Here is a 24,482-nt window from a genome sequence, read left to right on the forward strand (position 1 = left end):
GTTTACATACATGACATCACAGTCAGTGTCATCACGCTGATACAATGTTGCCTCTGAGTAAGTGTTCTGAGTAATGGGCGTGTGGTGATGTAATATGCTGCGGGCACTGACTCTGTGTATGAGTATCCCCGTGTAAGGAGCAGGGCTGCCGTCTCTCTCGTAGGCATGGCTGACGACGAGATCCTCAGGGCAGAGATGGTCTCCCAGCTGTGTATGAATGACCGCACCCACAGCGCGCTGCTGGACCTCATATCCTTCACCGGCCCCCCTCTCTCTGTGTCACTGCGTTTATCTACCCTTATTATTGACTGGAGAAATTCACCTGTGAAATTGTATTCCTTTTAAAACGCACAGTTGTCATTTGCTCCCTGGGTTTAGATTCTCACGCTGATCTGGACTGCAACTAAATGGAAACATTCATTGTTGTTTTTCTTCATAGCTTTAACAGCTGTGCCGCGCATGTTTTCAGATGGCTACTCTGTTATTGTTTTGCTTCAAAGAAAGCCTGGCTGTGGGGCTGCAGAATAATGTTTATGGCCTGAAATCTGCCTTTTTCTTAACGGAGTGCCCACATTCCTGAGAACCCGAACCCTAAGAGCGGGGTGGTACCGGGCAGCTGCAACTTCGAGGCCATGCTGGCTGCCGTGGCCGACTTCAGAGCCCCTGTGTTTGAGCCTGGAGGCTCCATGCAGCAGGGAATGTACACTCCTAAAGGTAGGCCTCCGGGACTGGCAGCAGGAGAGCTACTGGCTCTGAAAGCTTTCCAGGAACAGAACCAAAAGGCTTCTCCGTCTCTGGCAGCCGCCTGGTCTGTGTGCTGTGTAATTCACTTACCTTTAGGGGGTGATCTCACTCCACTATGCCGCTGCATTAGTCTGGGAGTGAGACCTTTTAATATGCAGAAAGCTGGGTGGTTCTTTGATTGTCTGAAGATTATATATGATAATCAGGAGGGTTTTGTCTGAAGATGTCTGTCACTGTAGTTGTAGAAGGATGCCTAATTGCCCAGATTTGACAGATTTGATATCTTTCACAGGTTTGAAAGATACATGACACAGAGTGTTTTTCTTCACTCTTTTGTAGTACTGATTCACCAGTGTTGCTAATGGTTGGCAAACGGCACACTGCTTTAGGTGCAGACATCAGCATGTATGAAGCTAAGCAGTGTTATGAGCTTTATCATCTCAGAATTAGGCTTTTTAGGTTTCCTGTCTTGCCTGGGCTTTTTGCTTTGTCTTTTATGCTTTATTGATTTAGTGATTTACAGTGATATATTTATCGGAGATCTCACCATATCTGTTCTGTGTTTTTTTTGGGTTGTGAGGAATTTGGTGTAGAGGTATGGGTTGATACATGGCCACTCTAGAAACTTTAGAAAATCAAAAAGTTATGTACTGCATTGGAATATTATATAGGTTTTATGTGAGATGTTCTGCACAATGTCATTTGTACCCATTCTATGATGTGAGTGCCTCTTTTGCCACATGGGGGCAGGCTGCAGCTGTGTGTCTGTCAGTATCGCACCTCATATGTCAGCGTGATGTAATCTCTGCCTGTGCTCAAGGTGTTCTCTCTGCTTTTCCAGCTGACGTCTGGGAGAAGGAGTTTGACCCCATCATGGTGATCCTGAGGACTGTGTACCGCCGAGACGTGCAGTCTGCCATGGACAGATACTCTGCATTGTGAGTGACTGGTGCTGCCGCTGCTGTGTGTATGAATGAAGGCCTTCTGCTCCTCCTGAATATGCACCGTTTCATAATCTTACGCGGTGGCTTCACTAGAACCATACAGATGGAGGAAATTCACATCAGCTGCAAAATGAGTGTTTTAAGCCCTGACTCCAAGCCATGCGCAATCTTATCTCAACAGCATGTGTGAGCGTGTCTGAGCAGAGTTTGGAAGGTATTTTTTCCTGTAGCAATGCCACAAAAGTTCCCATGGGGAGAATACATTTATATACAGTATATAAAATGATGTAATTATGAATAAATAAAAATTAAAAATAAAAAATAAAAATCTGCATTACATTATTGTTATTTAGCAGATGTTCTGATCCAGATGGGCTTACATAGGTTACAACTTTACATGTTACCCATTTATACAGCTGGATATTTACTGACGCAATTCTGGGTTAAGTACCTTGCCCAGGGATACAGCAGCAGTGCCCGAGCAGGGAATTGAGCCTGCAACCTTTTGGTTACGAGCCCTGCTCCTTACCAGTATGCCACGCTGCCATATCTGTCTGATCCATCTGCGCTGGTATTGCATATTTGCGCTGTGCCCGTGTTTGCGCCGCACCCGTGTTTGCGCCGTGTCTCAGGCTGCCGCTAATTGGTGGTGTCTCTCGGCAGTCAGCGCTTTGTTAATCCTGGCCCTCACGGCGGGGTGCCATGCAGCCCATACCTCACCCCGCCCTCCGAGGCCAGCACGGCTCATTCATCAGTGTCCAAACTGGCAGCAGCGGTGGCAGCGGAGATATTAATAGGAGCGCCAGTCTGAACTGCCGGCGAGGGGTCGTCTGTACGGTCCAGCACTTAGCACCGCAAGGGGTCGTCTGTACAGTCCAGCACTTAGCACCGCAAGGGGTCGTCTGTACGGTCGAGCACTTAGCACCAGGTCTAAATTCAGGGCCTATGTGTCAGATAAAAGCTGGATGTTGAGGTGTCATAAAAATATGAATCAGATTTAAATGGATTTCAGTTGCACCTGGCTTAAAGTGCTGATGTTTGTAAAAAGTCCATTTTGTACTGGCAGGACTCCTACCGTAACACTTCTGACAGAGAGTGCAGTTTTCCCTCAGAAATCTATGAGGAATCAATGTGGGCGTCTGCACTAATGGAAGTGTAGTGTAGAGACAGTGAGGTTGTTCTAATGAGTTCAGCGTTAAGAACAATCAGTGCCTTAAACCTAATCTAAATAGAATCATATATATCCTTCCATTTCATCTTGTGGCTGTTAAAACCAGGGCTCTTAATGTTCTAGTTGGAGGGAAGCTAATTGCCTGTGAATATTTCTAACATGTGAACTCCTTAATGAACTAAAGTATCTTCCTCCTCATTTTACAAAGAGAGTTTAAGGGCCGATGAAAATGACCTCCTGTAATGACTGTCAGCTGTAGATTTTTCTTTTAGAAGAGTGAAGTGTGTTTTAACAACCAAAATAAATGAAACAGATTTACATTTGTTATGTTATTATCATGTTTATTACGTTATTATGCTTATTACATTGGTATTATGTTGGTATAGTCTAAAGTTGTGGGAGTGTGGGACTTGAACTGTTGCGTTTGTCTCCCAGTTTGAAACAGTCTGGAATTCACTCAGGGAGCCCCTGGCCCCCCTATAAAGAGAGGACCCCCCTGCACCCCTGCTACGGAGGCCTGGTCAGACTGCTGCACTGCAAGACCCTGCACATCGTCATCTTCACCCTCCTCTACAAGGTGAACCGCTCGACCGCCTGCGTTGTCTCACCTGGTCTCACACGAACAGGGTTTCATTCACCGTAATTTCATGCAGTTGATTTTTTAAGACTGTGTTTGGTGAAGTACTAATCTGTTGTGCGATAAAACCGGGGAAATGAATTCCAAACAAAGCGGGGAGCGTTGAAGGGTCGTGTCTCCAGTCTTTGCCTCTGGTAAAACCTTGTTACAGGTATTTAATCAGTTCATTGGTGAGGAGCTGTGCTGCTTCTGGGACCGGTTTCCCCAGTGGCAGCCAAATATCTTCGAAGAGTTTGACATATACACAAGACTACATTGCTGAAATCAATTAGGCTTAATTATGAAGTCAGCCTGCTTGACAATTTGACATCTTGACATTGTGTATCCAGACATTAAAAAAAAAATTATGAACAGTCTGAGATTTAGAAAATGACCTTTGTGTAGTTGTCTGTATTTACAGTGTGACTCTGTGTGTGCAGATTTGATTATGAGCGGTTGTTTTGCTGTGTTCCTGCTGAGCTCATGCGCTGTGTGTTTTGCAGATCTCCATGGATCACCAGAACATGTCTGAGCACGTGCTGTGCATGGTGCTGTACCTGATCGAGCTGGGCCTGGACAACGTGGAGGAGCCAGAGGAAGAGGTGCAAGTGCCGGGACCCGTTGCGTTCGATGAGGACGCTTATCGCTTATCGGTTGCTGTGCTTCTGTCTGTTTAATCGGAGTCCACGTTTCCACGATGAGGAACAGTGATCTCCTCTGCTAATGTAACAAGACGCAGGAGAAGGGAAACGCGTGAGATGTTGTGGTGATTGAACGTGCAGTTGTTGTGGATAGAAGAAGACGGTAGTCTTTTCTCTCTGGAGCCAGAGCACAGTGTTATTCAGCAGGGGTGTTAAACAGCCGGGACTCTGAGGATACTCTCTGGGGCACCTCCCCGCCTCTCACACGCTGCGTCTCTGTGTTCCAGGATCCCTGCATAGAGGAGCACTGCCACGACAGCTGGTTCCCCGGCACCAGCCTGCTGGCCAACCTCCACCACGTCATCAACTTCGTCAGGGTCCGGGTGCCTGAGACCGCCCCCGAGGTGAAGAGGGAGCCCCCTCCCAGCACCAGCACGGACACCTCTACCCTGGGACAGGTGAGGTACCGCAGCGCACACACCGGGGAGCGGTTTCTGTGGGTACAGTGTGCAGCGTGTCACTTCCTGTACTGGACATTTCTTTAAATAAGCGTTGTCACACACAGTCTCATCTGACTTTTGACAAGTAAAATATGTTTGCATACCCTTGTACTTATGTTCAAATATTACTTCCCACATGTTTTGAATATGGCATCAGCTCGTAATGTGTACCGGGCATTTCCTCTGCAGATTTTTTTGTAATTGAAGATGTCACGAATAGTTCCGTGTAATGCTTGTCACACATCTTCCCCTTTATGTGCCTGAGTCATCGGAGGTGACCCCTCATCGTTAAGTATGAGCTTGCGTTCTTCAAGGAACCGAGAAGCGAAGAAAGGTTGTGTCTCTGACTTTCGTTTGTCGCCTCAGACTCAGACTCAAGCTCAGAGTTCCAGACGCCTGAGTGGGAACTGGCGAGAGGTAGCCGCGTGAAGCCTGGAGCATATTTAACATTATGGTGTAGAGGGGCTGGATGCCTTGTTAGCTGCCTGGATGCCTTGCACAGTTGCAGCTTGGTCTCGGAACGCGGGACTGACTGGATGCCTTGCTAGGCTGTTAGCTGGATGCCTTGCTAGGCTGTTAGCTGGATGCCTTGCTAGGCTGTTAGCTGGATGCCTTGCTAGGCTGTTAGCTGGATGCCTTGCTAGGCTGTTAGCTGGCAGTATGTTCTCCTAACTTGTCTTGCATAAGCCCCGTGGACTCATTTTCGCTCAGAGTGTGTACATTTCTGTTCATTTCGTGCTGAAATGCCTCAGATGTTGTTGACTGTTTTTGCTTGGTGAAGTTCCCCCTGGTGGTTTGTCCTTTTTAAACACCAAAACTAATTTAAAGTGTTGGCTGTGTTGTGACTGTAGGAACCTGTGCTCTCTAACAGCATGTCTGATTGACACAGCACCGACATTGTTACGTGCAGTTACTTAACAGTCCTTTGAATGGTTTGTGTGAAGTACAACTAATTTTAGCCTCGCTTTCACACATAAATTAAGCTTCAGTCATGAGAGGTTAAAACAGGTATTTGTACTAAGTGCAGGATTTTAGTGTATGCACTGTCTGCTTGGAGATGGGGTATGCTGTCTTTCATATGGCATGTCAGAGAGGAATATATCTCCTCTGTAAGTGTGTGCTGTGATTATGGTAATTGTGTAGAACCCAGAGACAAAAGATGTTGAGTCCATTTCAAACACTGGCCATGAACAGATTTTACAGTATAAAGAAGAAAACGCAGTCTGTGAAATTGTTTCACCATGCAGATCTTTTTTTGATTACTTTGAATGCTTCCATAACCTACACATAAATCTCTCTAAACTAGAACTGGAATGCAATTCAGCTCTGCATTCAACCGTACTGGTTACATGGATTGAGATTCTTGATTTAATGCCAACCGCTACATTGCAGCTTCTTAAATCTTTTCTGCAGATTTGCCTGCAAGATCTGATATATTAATAGGCCTCATAGTCCCACATCTTCTCTCTCAAACACTCTTTCCCACAAATCCAGGCAGAACATTTCAGAATGTGAGTTTTGCATCCGGGTTTTGTAATGTAAATTTGGACTGAGCATAAAGCCAACTGGCACATTGCTGCTTCTGAAATCTTTAGCCCTATAGTCACACACTCTCTCTCAAACACTCCCTTTCCCCCATATTCCAGCTGTACCATTTCAGAATATGAGTTTTGCATCAGGGGTTTGTAATGTAGATTTAGACTGAGCATATAGCCCAGGCTGTCGTAGCGGAGACTGACAGCCCCGATCTCTTGTCATGTCACTGAAGAACCTGCGGGAGGCGCAGCTGTTCAGCCTGGTGTCAGAGCGCCGCAGAAAGTTCCAGGAGATCATCAACCGCTGCAGCCGGGAGGCCAGCCAGGCGGTGCGGCCCAAGCCCTCCTACTCCAAGTGGGGGCCGCCGCCGCAGATGGTGACGGAGATCCTGGAGATCCGGGAAAGCATGCTGTCGCTGCTGATCAAGCTGCACCACAAGCTGTCGGGCCGGCAGAACTCGCTGTCCGGCGACTGGCTGGAGACGGCGGACCCCGCCCGCTACGCCCACGGCGACGGCGTCACCGCCATCGAGCGCATCTTGGCCAAGGCCGCCACCCGCAGCCGGCAGAGCAGGCACGGCATCGAGGAGATCTGCATGAAGACCTCGCCCCCGGTCCCGCCAAAAAAGAACGCCCCTACCGACAAGAAGGCCCTGGACAAGGAGGAGAGGTGAGCGGGGGAGAGTGTGAGACTGATCTGTAACAACATGGGCGGGAGCGTAGCATAGTGGTCAGGAGCAGGGCTCGTAGCTGAAAGGTTGCCGGTTTCATTCCCTGTTGGGGCACTGCGGCTGTACCCTTGGGCAAGGTACTTAACCCACAATTGCCTCAGTAAACATCCAGCAGTTTAAATGGATAACGTGTAAAAATTGTAACCTATATAAGTTGTTCTGGAGAAGAGCATTTGCTAAATAATAATAATGTAATGTAGTGTAACATGCGCAGAACCTGGGCTGATGGATCACTAAGATCCCTAAAGATAAAAAGTCAGGCCATTAATACAGCATTAAATGCAGCCCGCTGATATTTCCACTCACAATGATCCCCTACATCCCTGGAATTTAAGCATGAATATTTTCACAGGATGTGCCAGTGGAAAAGCAAACGCTGCATAAATCCCGGCCACAGCATCAATGGCACAGTGTTCATGAGTCGCGTTACCAGACAAAGATGGCATTTCCTCTGCAGGATCGGACATCACCATGGCGACAGCCATCCGCTCAATGCCATGTGAATCTGAATGTAGAACGGCATGTTCCTTGGGCTTAGTGTCTCCCCTGTCCTGGGGAGTTACTGGGCAGTGCTTCTCCTGGCGGGATGGCGGGATGGCGGGATGCATTTATGTCCCCTTATTAGGGGCCTGTGTTTGCTGTCCCTGGAACTCGCCACCCCAGGGCCAGACAGAGAGGGTGATCAGGGAGAGGAGCAGGTTGGACCGTCCTCCAGCCAGCCAGCCTCTGCAACATGTCATATGTGCAATATATGATATCCATTCAGTTATTTAATACAGAATTCATTATTAGATGCTAGATTTTAATTTGGTGGCTTTTAAAAAAAATATTTCCATTATGTCTCCATCTGAGATAAATTGAGATTTTATGGATTTGTGAGGATGTTCTTACAGTACAGTACTCGTGAAAGTGAGGGAAATGAGTGCATTGCTATGCAGTGAGGCAGCTGACAGGGGCAGTAAAAGTATTCAGAGTGGTAATTTACCATAATGTGAGCGCTGTCGGCCCATTGCCCCACCAGCCAGCGCGAGTCCAGTCCTCGGTACCCTGAATCGAGTCTGTAAAAACCGGTGGATTCTCCATTCATGCGAGAACTTTCTCACACTGATGTGATGCGGTTGCCATGGTGACGGATGTGCAGTTGGACCCTCACAGTGAAGGGCATCTGTGTTGAACTCTGCTGAACCCGAGAAGGGGTTCTCACATGTTTACATGGCTAGGCTCTCAGTGGAGAGGAGGATGCTTGCGTAAGCCTTGCTGAAGTGAAATTAATATGGGCTCATCTTGCACAACATTGATTAGACATGTTCATGTCTATTTTCAGCAGTGAGATACACAACAGATGGGTAATACTCCAGGTCTCAGTTAGCAAATGCTTGGGAAGATTGAAATAAGGTGTAAATTATGATTATTTAAAAAAATTAAAATCCTGTCAAAACAACAGTTGTAAGCTAAGTGTGTACACTACTGAAACACTGTTACCCAGTCTGAAACACCAAACCAAGAAGATAAACTGCTGTGTTTAAACTGTCTGTAGTAGTAGACTCCCAACTGAATCCAAAGTCCATGACTGTATAAAAAACAATGCATTCCTCCTTCAACAGGTGTGTTGTTCAGGTGAATCAGAATATAGGATTTTGTATGTGCTCCTTCAGACTGCTCTTAAATGTGTTCACCAGCAGAGGGCTTTGTTCTGGTGGTCTGTGATGCAATTTTCTCTTCCAGGCGACAGAAGGCCAGAGAAAGACAGCAGAAGCTGCTGGCTGAGTTTGCCTCCAGACAGAAGAGTTTCATGGAAAGTGCGGTGGATGTGGGTGAGTGCTATCACACTTACCCAAACAGTCCAGCTGTGATCTCCCTCTTTCCCTAAGGAAGGAGGTGAAGCTTTGCTTCATTTTGCTAATTTTGTGTTTCTGTTCCAAAAGCAGACACCACATCATGTGAATCAATTATGTTGAATTTCGCTATGGGAAAACGATAACCATAAGCATAAAGGCAAAAAATATACCATTAGAATGAGTGAATGGGAAGAAAGAGTTTCACAAATGTTCTTTAAAGGGTGTCAAATGGTCTATAAAAAGATGTTTTATAAAAACAGAGCTACCACATATAAGTAAACAGCGACAGCAATCACCTCGTACCCTTAACTTAATACAGTGCCAACTGCAAACAAGGACTGGTTGCATATCTGACACCCTGTGCATCACAAGGCAATGTCTGAACATTGCATAACACTCGGAGGTGAAGTCTGTGGCAGTGACTTAGCAGAAATTCACATTGAAGTGGAGCAGACAGATAAACCGCAATACCTGGTCATGGTTAAGGAAGTGCATTAGGTAAATATGAGTAAGGGCTCGTCATTTGTCAGATCCAGCCCAAATACATTTGTTTTAAACAAGAGTGGTGAGTGAGAATAAGGATTTGTTTTTGAAGCTGTGAATTTTTAGTTGGTTTCCTCTTTCAGCGGACTGAGTAATGCAGTTAGAGGGAAAAACCGCAGCAGGGTTCATCCCAGGCTGTGTGCAGTGAGTTATCAGTGCTGCTGAGAGAAACAGAAATGGTGGCGGCACAACCATGTATAAGCGCATGAGAACACGGGAGACGCATTGTAGTTTTTTAAGGAGCAAAGGTACAGAGGTGAAAAAGAAAAATCTCTCCTTTGTGTCCTTTTTAACCGCAGGCGCAAGCCTCTGGCCTCGCTTTATTGTTAAGAAAAGAATTTAGAAATGGTCCTCAAGGGCCACCCATGCTGGTTCACACCGAGCAGCCAGGTGGAGTCACTGTGGGAATACCCTCATACAAGGTGGGTAGTAGAGGAAGAATCATGCCCTTGATTAGGAAGTGAGAGCCTCAACAGGGCTGTTGAATTTTTAGCTTTAAAAAACGCTCTGGCTTTCCTTGCTTGCAGCTGGATCCGTGCCCACCGTGCGCCCTCTGTAGTAAATCTATGCAGTGTGCCTGTGCAGTGAATCAGAAAGAAGCTGAAGAGACACAGGGATTTATTACTGTGGTGTTAATATCCAGATCAAATTGAAATTAATTCTGTGAAGTGAAATTGATTCTCTTGCCTTGCTGGAAGTAAATTAACCATGAAAAACAGTGTTTGCTTTAATAGGTTGTACGTTCAAATTCTGGTCCTTCGGAGATGCAGAATCTCTGCATTGTATGGTAAAGTTTGCTCCCTTTTCCTGTGAAAAGTAGCTTGTACTTGTACACTCTTCTGGTACTCTGTGTGTTACATGTTATCCATGTTTTAAAGTTGGCACTTTTAACCCCCCGAGTCTTACTTCACAACTAAAAAGGCCTCAGATAAATGGATTACTGTATCTGTCATTAATAATTATTTGTGTGTGTTGTGCAAATGCAGACCTTTTGCATATGAGCATAGTGCTTTTTTCCATTATTGCTGTTGCTTTGCATTAGTTTGCAGATGGGGGATGGGGTTGTGCAGGTGGTTGCTGATTTCCTGTAGAAATTGCATTTTAGTGGCGTCTCCTCTCAGGGGTGTCTGGCTGCCCTAGCTCTCAAACCCTCCCCCTCCCCCCACCCCACCCCACACACATTCACGCAGGAACTCTTCACACTACATTACCACCCCACATTTTTCAGTTTTACACTCGGCTGGCCGAACCTTCCATCCCCTCCTCTCCAAACGTCTTTTATTAGCTTTCTAATTTAAAGCGGGGGGAGAAAAAGGCTAATTAGATTTTGATTATGTGACATGGATAAAACTCGGCGCGCGTGAATCACTGAATATTTGCGTAAGGGTTCGTTTCCCCCGAGGGTGGCTGGCCCGGTGGGTGCTGCAGGTACGGCGTTTGGTTTCAGGAAGGAATGACAAGATTGCGCGGATATGAAAAGACCGCAAACGCAGCCACAGGCTGTAATAGATGGTGTTTGTGCACCACACTGAAATGGCAGTTGCCATTACTATTAAATTTAGTTTGTAATGACTTGGATGTCGTAACTGGGAAAAGGAAATGTAATTTTATAGAGGAACATGTTTTATTTCCTGTGGGGCCCTGTTTTTCTGGCTGTTGGGAAGGTCTTTTTGCAGCTTTCAGTGTCTCCACACAGAGCTGGTTGATTCTTCACAGCACTCTTCTGGAGACAAAAGAATAAAGTGGAAGTACTTTATCATTTCCCACAGGGGAAGGACTACAGTCATTTGCTTATGGTTTATTTTGCTAAATAAACAGTGACATTGGGCCGTGCTTCTTAGGTGTTTTGTTGGGTGGGAGATCGGGTTTGCCAGTGCTTTCGAGTGGCCTGTTCAGAATGGAACGGGCTTTAACAGTTTGTTACATAAGCACAGTAAACATGACACCTAAAGCTGAAGACAGCATCTGCTTAGATTCACCCGTCCTGAGCAGGGTCATCCCGAATCTGGTGTTCACCAGCGGACTTGCGCAGGGTAGCCCTAACCGGGGTCGTGTGCTGTGTCGCACAGAGTCACCGGACGCAGACGTCACCATGGACCTGGCTGCCTCCGAGCTGCCGGAGTCCGAGGTTCTGTACGACTGCGTGATCTGCGGCCAGAGCGGACCCTCCACCGACCAGCAGCCCATGGGCCTCGTGGTTCTGCTCCAGGCCACCTCAGGTAGGACCCCGCGCCACTCCCGGATTCATCCCGGGCCCGCTGTACAACCATATGTCCGTATGAGTGTGTAACATGGAAACTGGTGGCAGTAGCTCTGGTTTGCTGTCATGTAGTTTCACATTAGTCCCAGTTTGCAGTTTGAATAATGAGCAAATGAAAATGCAAGTTGGTGTTCAGTCAACAAGGAGCTCATTACTTTACATTACAAAATTATCATGTAGCAGACACTCCTATTCAGAGTGACTTACATAGGTTACAGTTTTATTCATTTTTACTGAGGAAAGTATAGATTAAGTACTTTGCCCCAGGGTACAACAGCAGTGACTCAGCGGGGAATCGAACCAGCAACCTACTGGCCATGCCGCTGCCCACAACAATTTGCCCGCACCTCACAAACAGAAAAAACCTTTCTCAGAAACCCTGTGTGTGTTTCAGTCCTGGGCCACCGGCGGAGGAGTGACCAGGCGCAGAGCCTCCCGACCAGCGAGGAGGAGCAGACCCTCCTGGGGGAGACGTGCGGAGGGGCCCATGCCGCCAAACTCGCCCTCCTGCAGTGCTTCTTCAAGGATGTACGTATCTGACTCACACACTCGGGAATCCCTCCCATGCCCCTAACCCTAAACCTGTGTCTACAGACTAACTGTTGGTGTAATTCCAAGGCGTTGTCCTGAACTAATTCCTCGGTTAGTTGTTTTGACCCAGTTATAATGAGTTACAGCAGCCTCCTCACAGAATGACAAGAACAGAGAGCTCAGTGCGGAGCTGAATCGGCTGGGCTGTCCACGGTGCTGCCTGCCTCTTCACTCACACTGCCGCTCCTGTGTTTCCCAGAGCTCCTGCCTGCAGTCGGTGTCCATCGGCTGGGACGGGGGCGTGTATGTGCAGACCTGTGGGCACACCCTGCACATAGACTGCCACAAGTCCTACATGCAGTCTCTGCGGGTGAGCAGAAAGGAGGGGATGATCTGCGCTGGAAATAGAATTCTGCAGCTTTATACGTTTTTAAAAATTTGGCTTTTGTTGGATAGAACACCCATGTTTTTTTTCTGTTGAAGACCCATCATGTATCAGGGGAACATTTGTAAGAGAAAGGGGAGCCCAGGAGAGGGGAGTGACTTACATAGGTTACAGTTTTACATGTTATCCAATTTAAACTGCTGGATATTTACTGAGGCAATTGTGGGTTGAGTACCTTGCCCAAGGGTACAGCAGCAGTGCTTCAGCGGGGAATCAAACCGGCAACCTTTTGGTTATGAGCCCTCTTCTTTACCACTATGCTACACTGCCACCCCTAAGCCATGTGCTTTGGTCACAGATTGCTGTCCCAGTGTGGTGATCCGGTGTGCTTTCTCGCAGAATGACCAGGTGCTGCAGGGTGTCTCGGTGGATAAGGGCGAGTTCACCTGCCCCCTGTGCCGGCAGTTCGCCAACAGCGTGCTGCCGTGTCACCCCGGGCGGGGCCAGCCAGGCGCCTGGCACGCCCACTGTGCCAAGACCACCGCCGAGCTGGTGAAGGAGGTGGAGGATCTGCAGGAGCAGCTGGGAACTTTCCCAGTAAGCATCAGTGTAAGGCAGAGAGGTCTCTTCCAGTCTGAGTGCCCCCCAACCCCCCCCCCCAGTGACGTACCCCTCTCTGCATGTCCCCGTAATCTCACCTGGACGTTCCTGCCTGAGGGTTACAGCTGATAACTTCTTTGAAACGTTAAAAAAGGTGCAGTTGGTTAGGATGTACAAACAAGCGCACTACAAATTCGGCTAAAATAATGACCCAAGTAAGTGAGATATGCATCTTTTTATGTGTGACTGGGCCTGTGTTATTCAGTGGTTGCCGTGGTGATAACTAATCGAATGCAGTGTGTAAGCCATGTGCCGATCTGGGAGTCCTTACATTATCATTAAATTCATCATCATCATCACCACGTTTCCAAAATCAAACAGAAATCAGCCTCCCTCTGACTCCAGGCCTGTCTTTTCAGACTGAGTCCAATCTGAGTCAGGAGATGGAGTCCGTGATAAAGGACATCAAAAACACCACTCAGAAGAAGTATATGGACTACGGCAGGAACCCGGGTTCGCCTGACAACGACTTTCTCTTCATGTACTCTGTAGCCAGGTGAGAAAGCAAGCCGGTGCCATGCTGTTCCGGAAACAGTGTGTCTGTAACACACCCTCTGCACCAGTGGGACTGTGGTGAAGTGTGTATGGGGGGGTGCCCTCGGTGGCCTGCTCCTGTCTGAGGGAGGCTGGAGTCTGCATCCTGCCCCCCTACCCTGCTCTATCCCAACACTGCAGAGTCTGAATGAAGGACACCAGAGATACTGTTCCTCCATGGGAAAATTGATTAGTTGCCATTTTTTCTGGTTTCCCAGCAGCACTGTAGGGACTCTGTAATGGCTATATTAGTGCCTGTGATTAGGCAGCTGAATTGGTTGGGCACTGTACAGAGAACAGATGCTTTCTAAGCAGCATAGCCTTCAGCAGTTAAGGCAGCGTTGAAAGTACATTGGCTTTTGGATTCAAACGCAATCCATCGTGTCTGTTATCAGCTCAGCTGAATAGATTTGCTGCACTAGGACTTTGCCTCAGAAGGACTTGAACTCTGAGTTCCTCTCCCTCGCTCTGTCGGCCTTTAGCAGTTGAGCCTAAGTTTGTCTCGGTCTCTCTATGAGTTAGCAGGGAGAAGACAGTCACCCACAAAGGCATGTAGGTCTTTAATTTTTACTGTTAGGGGAGAGAAGTGCATGAAACCCCCATACTCTGTTACCTCCCCTGTTAGAGTGCTCAGGTACTCTCAGCCAGCACCGCTCACCCCTGGTCCCTCACCCCTCATGGTCTGCCCCACCGCGTGCGGTCCCTCTCCCTGACTCTGGCGCCCCCGCTGGCCATCAGAGGAACAGCAGCGCAGCTAGCCTCAGCAGTGGAAAATTCCTCAGTCACGCAGGCAGCGTTGGTGCTGTTATCAGCAGCAGCCAGATGGAGCTGGGCGTAGCCGCGTTATCAGCGTGAAATTGCTTTCTCTGCCGGGGAGAGGGGAGATCAGCCCCCGTCCCCTCCGCCTGGCAAAATAAACTGATTATTTAAGGATTATAACGGCCACTAGTTTAGTCCTATTTTAGTAACATATGAAATGCTTAATAACCGGGGGAAAAAGGCTGTCTCAGATTTACCAGGGTTATTTTCACAAATGGGCAAATTGAAATGTAGCAGGAAACACTGGAGACAGTGTAACGGTCAGAAGCTGTGGGGAAATTCGCTGCACGTGATTGGCTGATCCAGGTCATGTGGCTGTGTGGAGAAGTTGCCCATACAGCAGATCTTACACTGACTGACCAGCTCACACATTACTCACTACTCTCTCTCTCTTTCTCTCTCTCTCTCTCTCTCTCTCTCTCAGGACGAATCTGGAGTTGGAGTTGGTGCACCGCGGGGGGGATCTATGCAGTGGAGGAGCCAGCGCAGCCAGCAAGCGCTCCTGCCTCAGTGAGTCCAAACCCCGCCTCTCTGCCTCTAACACCCTATCACTACACGGAGGACGGGAGGGGGCGTGTCCTAAACACAGTCAATCACAGCTGTGTGAATCAACCCCTTCCCCTCAGATGGCTGAAATGGTAGTGTAGAGACAGACCCTTTTCGGCTGTAGCCACGGTGTCTGGAGGTTCAGATCTGCATCGGACAAAAGGATTGAAGCAGACAGGTTAATAGTTGTTTCAAGTGAGGTTGTTAAATTATTGTCATTTATCAGATGCTCTTATCCAGACCGACTTACATAGGTTACAAGTTTTACAAGTTATCCATTTAGACAGCTTTTTACCAGCAGCCTTTCGGTAACAAGCCCTGCCCCTTACCAGTGTGCTACACTGCCACTGTCTATTACAGGTTAATAATGGCTTCTCCCCGGAGAGGGTCTTACATCTTTCTCAGGAGTGAGGGGCAGTGATCCTGTATCTCTCACCTGGTCCTCTGCCCAGAGACTGCTGCTTCTGCGGCTAACTCTGACAGACCCAACAAAGGGTCCGCAAGTCTCTTGATATTCATTGGGCATATACGTGAATGTTTACTGTGGTGTATGAAGCTTTGTCTGTTCAGTTGATTTATGAGTGAGAGGGTTTTCGTGACTCACCCAAAGCGCTGGGGTCGGTTGCGGTAGGTACGGACGGTTCTCTTAGCGTTGTTGCCTATAGAAAGAATTGCTGTACAGGTTTTCGTATTGACCGGTAGCATGGCTTGAGTAAAGTCTTTGTAGCTCCTGTGTGCCATCAGGAGCTCATGCTGTTCATTGCGGGTGTAATAGCAGGACAAAGAGACAGCGGTCCATGATGATGTTAAAGCCGCCTGCCTCTGCTCTCTCCTCCTCCACTCGTTCAGCGGAAATAAATCACTGCACCTCGCGGCGCTGGAGTACCCATCATCCTCCACTGGAGCAAAAAACCGGTTTTCAGGCTGGGGCGTGACCTGTGTCTGAGTCACAGTAAGCACACGGTAGCTCCGGTGAGCACATTTACCCAGCTGCGGTACATTAGTGCTCTTGTCTCACAGGAAATGGGAGGCGGTGGCAACGCAGACCTATTTCTCAGAAGGCACTGTCCTATGTATTACGGCGGATGAATACGTCATGGATAGGGTAGCGCCGCGCACTCAAGGCAGGATGACGGCGAGATACATGGCCTAGATATGGTGGTACTTCTGGGAGTCCTCATGCATCTGCAGAAGAGATGCCGAAATGGCTGTGGAAATGATATCGGAGCCTGAGGAATAAGATCAATTGCGTTGTGATGGAGAATGTTGTTCAGAAGGAGTTGTTATGGGCAGTTTGGGGGTAGATGTCCGGAAATTTCTGTCTGAGATTTCTAGAATGATGACAGGAGCGAACTGCTGGGGACTTTTGTGGCCCCCCAGAGCATCAGACAGCTATCTGAGGGATCACTGGGGCAGGACGGAGAAATCACGACAAGAGACAGCAGCGGTGAACCTGGAGGGAGATCGATATCTGCAGCCAGAAGGCATCTTCATTCCTGCTGGCATTTTACAGGGAGCCACATGCTCATAGCAAGGCTGTGTGCTTTTTCTCTCATTCTGTGCAGGTGTTCATTCCCAGGTTAGGGGCTCAGTTGAGTCTTGATTTGCTAATGTAGTTTAGTTCCTTCCTCAGACCCAGAACCCACTCCCATTGATCAGACTTTACCCCCTTTGGGCAGATTCATTTTCAAATGATTTGTACTACTACACTATAACACTAGTTATCTGAAGTTGTACATATTGCACAATGATCATTCAGGGCTTAAATTGAAGTAGACACTTGGGCCCAGACATTCATTCACCTTCAGGCTTTTATTTCCTTCATTTAGGTTCCATCTGAGAACATCATATACAGACAAAAAGTCATAAAAACAAAAAACTTGTGTGCTAACAGGGTTGTGTGCCTCTGTCTTCAGATCAGCTCTTTCACGTGCTGGCCACACACATGCGTTTGTACAGCATTGATTCAGCCTACAACCCCTGGACCCGGCTGACACAGATCATCCCCAGCCGAGAGGAAGAGTGAGTGACACAGACTGTACCATCCACACCCCCTGTCCTACACTAACGCTGCTGTGACAATGCTGTCCTACACTAACCCTGCTGTGACAATGCTGTCCTACACTAACCCTGCTGTGACAATGTTGTCCTACACTAACCCTGCTGTGATCCCATTTTACACACCCCCTGTCCTACACTAACCCTGCTGTGACAATGCTGTCCTACACTAACCCTGCTGTGATCCCGTTTTACAGACCCCCTGTCCTACACTAACCCTGCTGTCACTGACCCTGCAGCTTCCACCATAAAGGAGCCAGTGTATAAAAAGATAATCACCATAAAATTCACCTTTTCTCCCAGTAGCACCTGTGCAGATAAGAGGCCGGAGGTTCCTGTGCTGTTCAGGGACGTTCCCTCCCTGCTGATCATCTTTGTGCTGACCATGCCCCAGCCTCTGCGCAAAGGTACCGCCCCTCTCACGCCCCCCACCCCTTTCCGCGTGCATACTGTTCCTTATGCGTCCGAACACAAGGTTTGAATAACGAGGCACTCGATGTAAGAGGCTTTTTCACTGTTAGAGCTAGACCCAGGCAGAACCACGCTGGGGGAATAGATTTCCATCTTAAATACAATATACAAGAGAAGAGAATAAGATGCTTTATTCCAATTACAAGATGCAAAAAAGATTACATATTTTTAATCTTTGTATCTTTAAACATTAAATGATGAAACAAACCGATAATGGTACACATTAATATTACATACCCATACGTATATACTAATCAATACTGTTCAGATATGTATACATCGTAATAGTACAGTATACATGGGACTGGTGGTTGTTACAGTGTACATAATCAGTGGATATGCTAACAGTGGTAACAGTAATGTGCTGATGGTGCTGGGCCTGACTCACCTGGGCCTGTCTCCGCTCCTGTCCCTGCAGAGCACTTTACCTGTGTGGTGAAGGTGTTGTACACCCTGCAGTACAGCCAGGCCCTGGCCGCGCTGTCAGCCCGGCTCAGCCCGCAGGAGAGGCAGCCCTGGAGCTCGTCAGGAGCCCTCAGGAAGGTACGGTACCGGAGTCAGACGTGCCCCCACCTGCCTGTGGAGGTGCATCAGCGGGCCGGCACTGCCTGGCCACGCAGCAGCCCTGCTCCTCCTTTTAAACGCTAGGAGTATGTCATTCTGGCGCCCTGATTTTGAAGACGCTTTGCAATGCTGAATGAGCGGGCATGTTTCTCATGTCTCGGCTCCTCCGTGTCTTATCATAGGATTAGCACATTCTAAAGCACATTCCTCGCATTACGAAGGATGTATGAATGGCTCTACCAGAAATCTCGCTCAAATTGCTGTTGATATAGTCATCGCAATGCTTTTTTCTCCCTTAAGAGGCTTGTCCTGTAAATATCCTTTATCCATCATCATTATCCAGTGTTCTCTTGTGTGTGTGATCACCAGGGGAGTGGCGCGTTAGCTGCTCGTTTGAAGGCTGTTAAAGGCTTTGTTACAGAAAGCTGTGTCTGATTATAAATTGCACTGGTGGACAAAGACGAGATTACAGTGGTGCGTCTTTTTCCAGAGTGTTCTCTTCCATTCGGGCTGCAGGGGCCTCTCTTCAGTAAACAGTGGAGCGCTCATTCAAACTGCACCGTCAGTGCTTTAAAATGCCAGCCCACAGGTGGAGTGACACCTTTTTGCTGAAATTACAGAGGGGGAAAAAAAAAAAGTAAAGACCCGAAGCTGCTACGAAAAGAACGCGTTCCTGCAGAAAGATACCTGGAGACATTCAGTTTGTCAGCAGTTGATGTAAGATGCAGAAGGCCTCAGACGGATAAGAATGTGCCTGTTTTATATCCTACTGTCAGTGTGATCAACGAGGACTGCTGTACTTCACACAAAGCATTATGTAAACCAGCTGGATTTCATCTGAACATTCAGTAATGTTTCAGTGCCTATCAAACGTCTGACAGTTTATTGTGTGAGAAGAGTTATTGCAGCCACAGCTCACTGCCTGCATTATAATAAAGTATATTTCTGAGTTATTAGCAGCATGCAAAAGACAAACGTCAGCTGACCTATAAACTGGCACCATTAGCTGAAACTGTCTATGTTCGGTCTTATACAGTTTGATCAGTTTCACTTGTCTTTGACTTCTGTCACTCCAAACACATTTCACTGCGATCAAACGGCATTTCAAAATCTAAAATTTAAAAATGGAAGTGTGGGATTAAGCATGGAGACATAGTAAAGTAGCCCCCAGACGACCTTGGCCCAACCCTTGCTTTACTGGGGTCTCGGTCCTTTAAAGGTGCAGCTTGTAGACGAAATGGTGACCCTGTGCCTGTGACTTTCCCTGGGTTGTGAGACCCCTGTTAGTCATTTTGGACTCTGTTTACCGTCCCCTCGGTCCTCAGAACGCCAGCAGTGCAGAGCAGAGCTGGGAGGTCCTTCTCAGCCACATCATCAGTGAGCTGGGCAAGGGCAGGAGCGTGTACCAGGCCGAGGCTGACGACAACACACAGGTGAGAAACAGCGCGTGAGATCAACCCTCAACCAGCCAGTCTTTTCAAATTTTATACTGACAGTATTTAGCCCTGATCCAATCCACCATCCATCGAGTCCCTGTTAAACATAAATACTTTATTTATTCAGTTTGTTACATTACATTACATTTAGCATATGCCCTTATCTGGAGTGACTTCCAGCACAATAGAACATAAGTGTATCTGTTCAAACTGAATGAGTGTGTCAGATCAGGCTAACAACACTCCCAGACCAGTGAGTGTGAGCACAACACTATTCAAGCATGAACACAAGTTAGGCTAAAATAGGGTTATGCTCACTGGTCTGAGATTGTTTCAAACAATATTGAACCAACTGACTCTATGTTAACTGTTATCTTGGTTCTGTGAGATACAGATGCAGCTCTCCAGGAGCAGGGTTTGACCCGCTGATGTTTTGTGAGGTGACTGTAGTCTCTCTCTCGCTCTGTGCAGCTGAACTCCAGCGCCTGGTCGTCTCAGTCCATAGAGGAGAGACTGCAGCGGCTCTGCCTACCCTTCCTGCGCCTCTCCGCTCTCCTGCAGCACCACCTCTACGGGGACAACCTGCCGGGCTGCTCGGTAGCGTACCGCGGGCTGAGCGCTCGGCCTGCGACCGTCCTGTGTGCCCCCCCCCCCCGTCCTCCTCCACACCTCTAAACTAACACACAACACCCTGTTTGTCCCTACCCCCAAAAGAAACTCCTTACAGTCACTGTGCCCCCCCATATGAGATCCACTTCATTCTCTGCCCCCTTCATATGAAACAAAATACAGTCTCACTGCCCCCCTCTCCAATATGAGACCCGCTACAGCCAGTCTGCCCTCTGCCCCATATGAGACCCACTACAGCCAGTCTGCCCTCCCCCCATATGAGACCCACTACAGCTAGTCTGCCCTCTGCCCCATATGAGACCCACTTCAGTCACTTTGCCCCCCCAATTATAAAACCCACTACAGTCACGCCCCCCCCCCCCCCCCCCCCCCCACGAGACCCACTACAGCTTCTGCCCCCCCATATAGACCCATTACAATCACTGTGCCTGCCCCTCCCCATATGAGATCGCCTCCCTCCCCACATAAGACCCCCTACAGCCTCCCACCGCAGTCTCTGTGCCTCGGTTCATTCCTAACCCCGCATTCTTCCTTCCTCTCTCGGTGCAGAGGGAAGAGGAGTTCTCAGTCCTGGCCAGCAGCCTCGGTCTGACACCCCCGTCCCCGCAGCCCCACAGCCTGAGAAACAGCGCCCTCTGCCTGGAGTGGGTGGTATGCCCTTTCCAGCTCATCTCTCAGTGGTGCGCTGAGGTCACCAGCCTCACGGACCTGCAGCCTGTACAGGCGCTGGTGAGTGCTTCCCGTCTGGCTCGAACCCGGAGCCAGAGGGGCTCGATCACGCAAATACTCAGTCCTGACAGCCAAACTTGAACACTGAATGCTTTGAATTGCAACTCTTTTTTTTCCTCACTTTATAAGATTTTTTTCACACAAAAGGTCGATTGCAATCATAAAAGCACTCTGAAATAACACTGAATTTTCCCCAATCTATAGACAAATGTCCATGTGCAGGTAGGAAGGACAGGGAAACAAATTTCACAAGACAGCAGATCACCAATACGCTGCGATACCAAAAACCAGACAACATACCACAATACCAAAAAAGGAAACAAAGAAAAAAATCAACAGGATCAAAAAATGTACCTCTGTCTCAGCATGTTAAGTAGGCCAATCTTTTCTGTTCCTCTGTACGTCAGCCTGTAGTATTAGATTTGTCATGTGGCTGTTACGTTCAGTGATTAATGAAGCCTCTGTTATGCAGAAGTGCAGCCTGATGGAAGAGGATTGTGTGCATTTTTTACAGTACATTAGGTAGCGCTGGCTGCCATTGTTCATGCAGCTCCATGTTGTGACAGTGACTGGTGCAGGATATGTGGGCTTAGAGCTGTTTCTAGGTGTGGGACAGCAGTGTGGTGTAGTGGTAAGGAGCAGGGCTCGTAACCAAAAGGTTCAATTCTCCGCTTGGACACTGCTCGTGGTAGCTCACCCACAATTACCTCAGTAATTATCCAGTTATATAAATGGATAAAATTGTAACCTATGTAAATCACTATGGATAAGAGTGTCTGCTAATTGACGGTAATGTAATGTAATGTCTCTGCCTCTCCCCAGACCCTGCTGGTGCAGGACCCTCAGTGGGCCACGCCCCGCCTCCTGCAGCTGCCCGACAGCTACAACACCATCTTCCAGTACTACCACAGGAAGGTCTGCAGCGTCTGCAGCAAGGTGCCCAAGGACCCCGCCCTCTGCCTGGTGTGCGGCACCTTCGTCTGCCTCAAGGGCCTGTGCTGCAAGAAGCAGGGCCACTGTGAGTGCGTTCTGGTGAGTGAGACGCACTGTGAGTGCGTTCTGGTGAGTGAGACGCACTGTGAGTGAGACGCACTGTGAGTGTGTTCTGGTGAGTGAGACGCACTGTGAGTGTGTTCTGGTGAGTGAGACGCACTGTGAGTGTGTTCTGGTGAATGTGAGACAGTGAGTGTGTTCTGGTGAGTGAGGGGCTCTGAATGTGTAAGTGAGGTCGTGTGTAACTGGATACGGGGAACTGGCTGTGCTTTCACTCAGCTGCTGAATCAGTGCAGAGGTAACTGGGTTACAGTGTCAAGCGAGGCTAAGCTGAACTCACAGGTTTAATGGTGAGGTTACTGTTTACCTTTTGCTGTGTAGTATGCCGTTGTTATACTCAAATAAGTATCTGATTGTACATTGTATCACTGTAGTTACAGACAGCAGATGCAGAATTAACTCTGCACATAGCTGATGTAAAATAAATACAGTTTCTTTGTAGTGCATGAACACTGCTGTGTGATCAGGGGTTTGCAGGTTTGAGTTCATTTGGCTGTGTCTCTGCAGCACTCCCAGCACTGCGGGGCAGCCACGGGAATCTTCCTCCTCATCAACGCCTCCGTCATCATCATCATCCGAGGCCACCGCTTCTGCCTGTGGGGGGCCGTCTACCTGGACGCCCACGGAGAGGAGGACCGAGACCTCCGGTACCGAAACGCTCACGGCACCGTACCGCGATACACTGTACCCCGCCTCACACACCACGCTACACCATACCGCACCACAAATACTACAGCCCACACACTACTCCGCATCTCACACACTACACTACAAACACACTACACCATACCTCACACACTGCTCCACACCTCACACACCACACCACACACCCTATCACACCACACAACCCCATACTAGCAGTAAAGATTCAGCAGCGCAGCCCTGAGGATTTATGATCATTTTGGAATTCAGTGTGTGGATTTCTCTTCAGTGTCATCTTAGAACTTAATCATTAGTTATTGGTGGAGGTTCATGAAGCCACTTTAGAAAAGATGGTTTCTGCCCAGGCGGTAATACTGTGGGCATATGAACACCAGACAGGTGTGCTCACACACTCCTAAAATGTCCTGTTAAGCACAGCCAGACACTGGAGGTAGTGCAGCCCTTATATAATAAATATCAAAGACCGTAAACACAGAGTGTTATGTAGGCCCCACTGTTATATGTTCTGAGTATGCATGCAAGGTTACAATTCACAACTATGATTTCACAATTTTCGGTTAATAGCAAATCTAAGCCAGAGTAATTGGTTATTCATAGTGGCATTTAATGGAAGAACTGTTAATTGATTACATTTACATTTATTTATTTAGCAGACGCTTTTATCCAAAGCGACTTACGAAAGTGCATACAGATTAAACTCTTAAGTATCAAGTATCAAGTATTAAGTATCAAAAAGTCTCACTGCAAAGTATCAGGATTCGTGAAGAGGATAACTAGTTAATGTTGTTTTTACGGCGGGGGGGTACTAACCACACTCCTCTGGTCGTTTCCCTCCTGTGTTTTCGGCCTCCCCCCTGCAGCCGTGGAAAGCCTCTGTTCCTGTGTGAGGAGAGGTATCAGGTGCTGGAGCAGCAGTGGGTGTCCCACACCTTCGACCACATTAACAAGCGCTGGGGGCCCCACTACAATGGACTCTGACATATCGGCCTTCCCCGAACCCCACACCCCCACACCCCGCCGGGAGGGTGAATGCTCGGCCTCGTGTGGCGGCCTCGGCCCTCGGTAATCTCTCACGTGATTTAAATTTACCGGAGGCGCCGCCGGCACGGTCTTGGAATATGTTCAGTTTGGTATACAATCAAGACAATGGATTAACAGTGTGTTTTATTAATACGTGATTTAAGTGTAATTTTGAAAGAGGTGAGACTGAAAGAGTTTGAAAAGCCGAATGAGGAAGCAGAGCTCGTGATAAAGGGATTTTCGAAAGTGCAAACGTCACTCCGCTCCAGACGCACCCTGGATGTGCTGCCTTTGCTACCCGCTTTGAGAGGTCCCCCCCCCCCCCCCCCATAATGTGTGTGTTCACTTCTGGAAATGTTAAAGTCAAATTTCCCCATCAGCAGCTGTGTGAATCTGGCCAGTGGCACCTTTTAAACAGGTGTGTTTACAGAAGGTCCTTGAGTGAACTGCATGGGACTAGAAGACAGTACTAGAAGGCAGTGCTGGTCCTGAGAGCAGCGCTGAAAACGATGAAGCCCCTATAACTTGGTGCCATGTCTGAGTTGACCCATCCCCCCTCCTCTCTTACGCTTTGCAGTCTTGTGCCATTTTTTTTCCTTCCCGTGACGATGGGGTTCAGGCTTCTACAGCATGTGTAACCCAGCAGCTCTGAAGTGTGTTTGCAGGCAGTGTAACAGTTGGCAGTACAGGTCCACACATCGATCACATCAAAGTCAACACTGTTAATTCAACACTGAAAGTGTTATTTTAACTCTGAAAAGTGTCTGTGTCGTCCCACTTTTACACTTTACAGTGCTGAGCGAACACTGTTGATTTTGCTGTGATACTGAGTCCACTGTAGGGAAGACAAGGCTCCACTT

At 48.1% G+C, this 24,482-nt stretch overlaps 1 protein-coding gene across 1 annotated transcript in view; it reads left to right on the forward strand.

The window, feature by feature from the left end:
* Window positions 1-23,940, forward strand: part of LOC118785399 (E3 ubiquitin-protein ligase ubr3-like) — a 32,485-nt gene extending 8,545 nt beyond the window's left edge. Inside the window, exons 17-39 of the mRNA XM_036540014.1 lie at window positions 164-249; window positions 573-714; window positions 1,586-1,682; window positions 3,295-3,436; window positions 3,979-4,077; window positions 4,404-4,574; window positions 6,385-6,821; window positions 8,608-8,696; window positions 11,333-11,482; window positions 11,918-12,051; window positions 12,314-12,424; window positions 12,839-13,036; window positions 13,459-13,595; window positions 14,877-14,962; window positions 16,915-17,020; window positions 17,363-17,463; window positions 17,946-18,070; window positions 19,417-19,524; window positions 19,999-20,124; window positions 20,707-20,886; window positions 21,709-21,918; window positions 22,447-22,586; window positions 23,463-23,940. Of these exons, the coding sequence (XP_036395907.1) occupies window positions 164-249; window positions 573-714; window positions 1,586-1,682; window positions 3,295-3,436; window positions 3,979-4,077; window positions 4,404-4,574; window positions 6,385-6,821; window positions 8,608-8,696; window positions 11,333-11,482; window positions 11,918-12,051; window positions 12,314-12,424; window positions 12,839-13,036; window positions 13,459-13,595; window positions 14,877-14,962; window positions 16,915-17,020; window positions 17,363-17,463; window positions 17,946-18,070; window positions 19,417-19,524; window positions 19,999-20,124; window positions 20,707-20,886; window positions 21,709-21,918; window positions 22,447-22,586; window positions 23,463-23,580 (3,293 nt within the window). The 3' untranslated portion in view covers window positions 23,581-23,940. The remainder of the gene's footprint in view (window positions 1-163; window positions 250-572; window positions 715-1,585; window positions 1,683-3,294; window positions 3,437-3,978; window positions 4,078-4,403; window positions 4,575-6,384; window positions 6,822-8,607; window positions 8,697-11,332; window positions 11,483-11,917; window positions 12,052-12,313; window positions 12,425-12,838; window positions 13,037-13,458; window positions 13,596-14,876; window positions 14,963-16,914; window positions 17,021-17,362; window positions 17,464-17,945; window positions 18,071-19,416; window positions 19,525-19,998; window positions 20,125-20,706; window positions 20,887-21,708; window positions 21,919-22,446; window positions 22,587-23,462) is intronic.
* The last annotated feature ends 542 nt before the right edge of the window (window positions 23,941-24,482 follow it).

This window comes from Megalops cyprinoides, chromosome 11 (assembly GCF_013368585.1).
Source record: "Megalops cyprinoides isolate fMegCyp1 chromosome 11, fMegCyp1.pri, whole genome shotgun sequence".
Classification (NCBI taxonomy): domain Eukaryota; kingdom Metazoa; phylum Chordata; class Actinopteri; order Elopiformes; family Megalopidae; genus Megalops; species Megalops cyprinoides.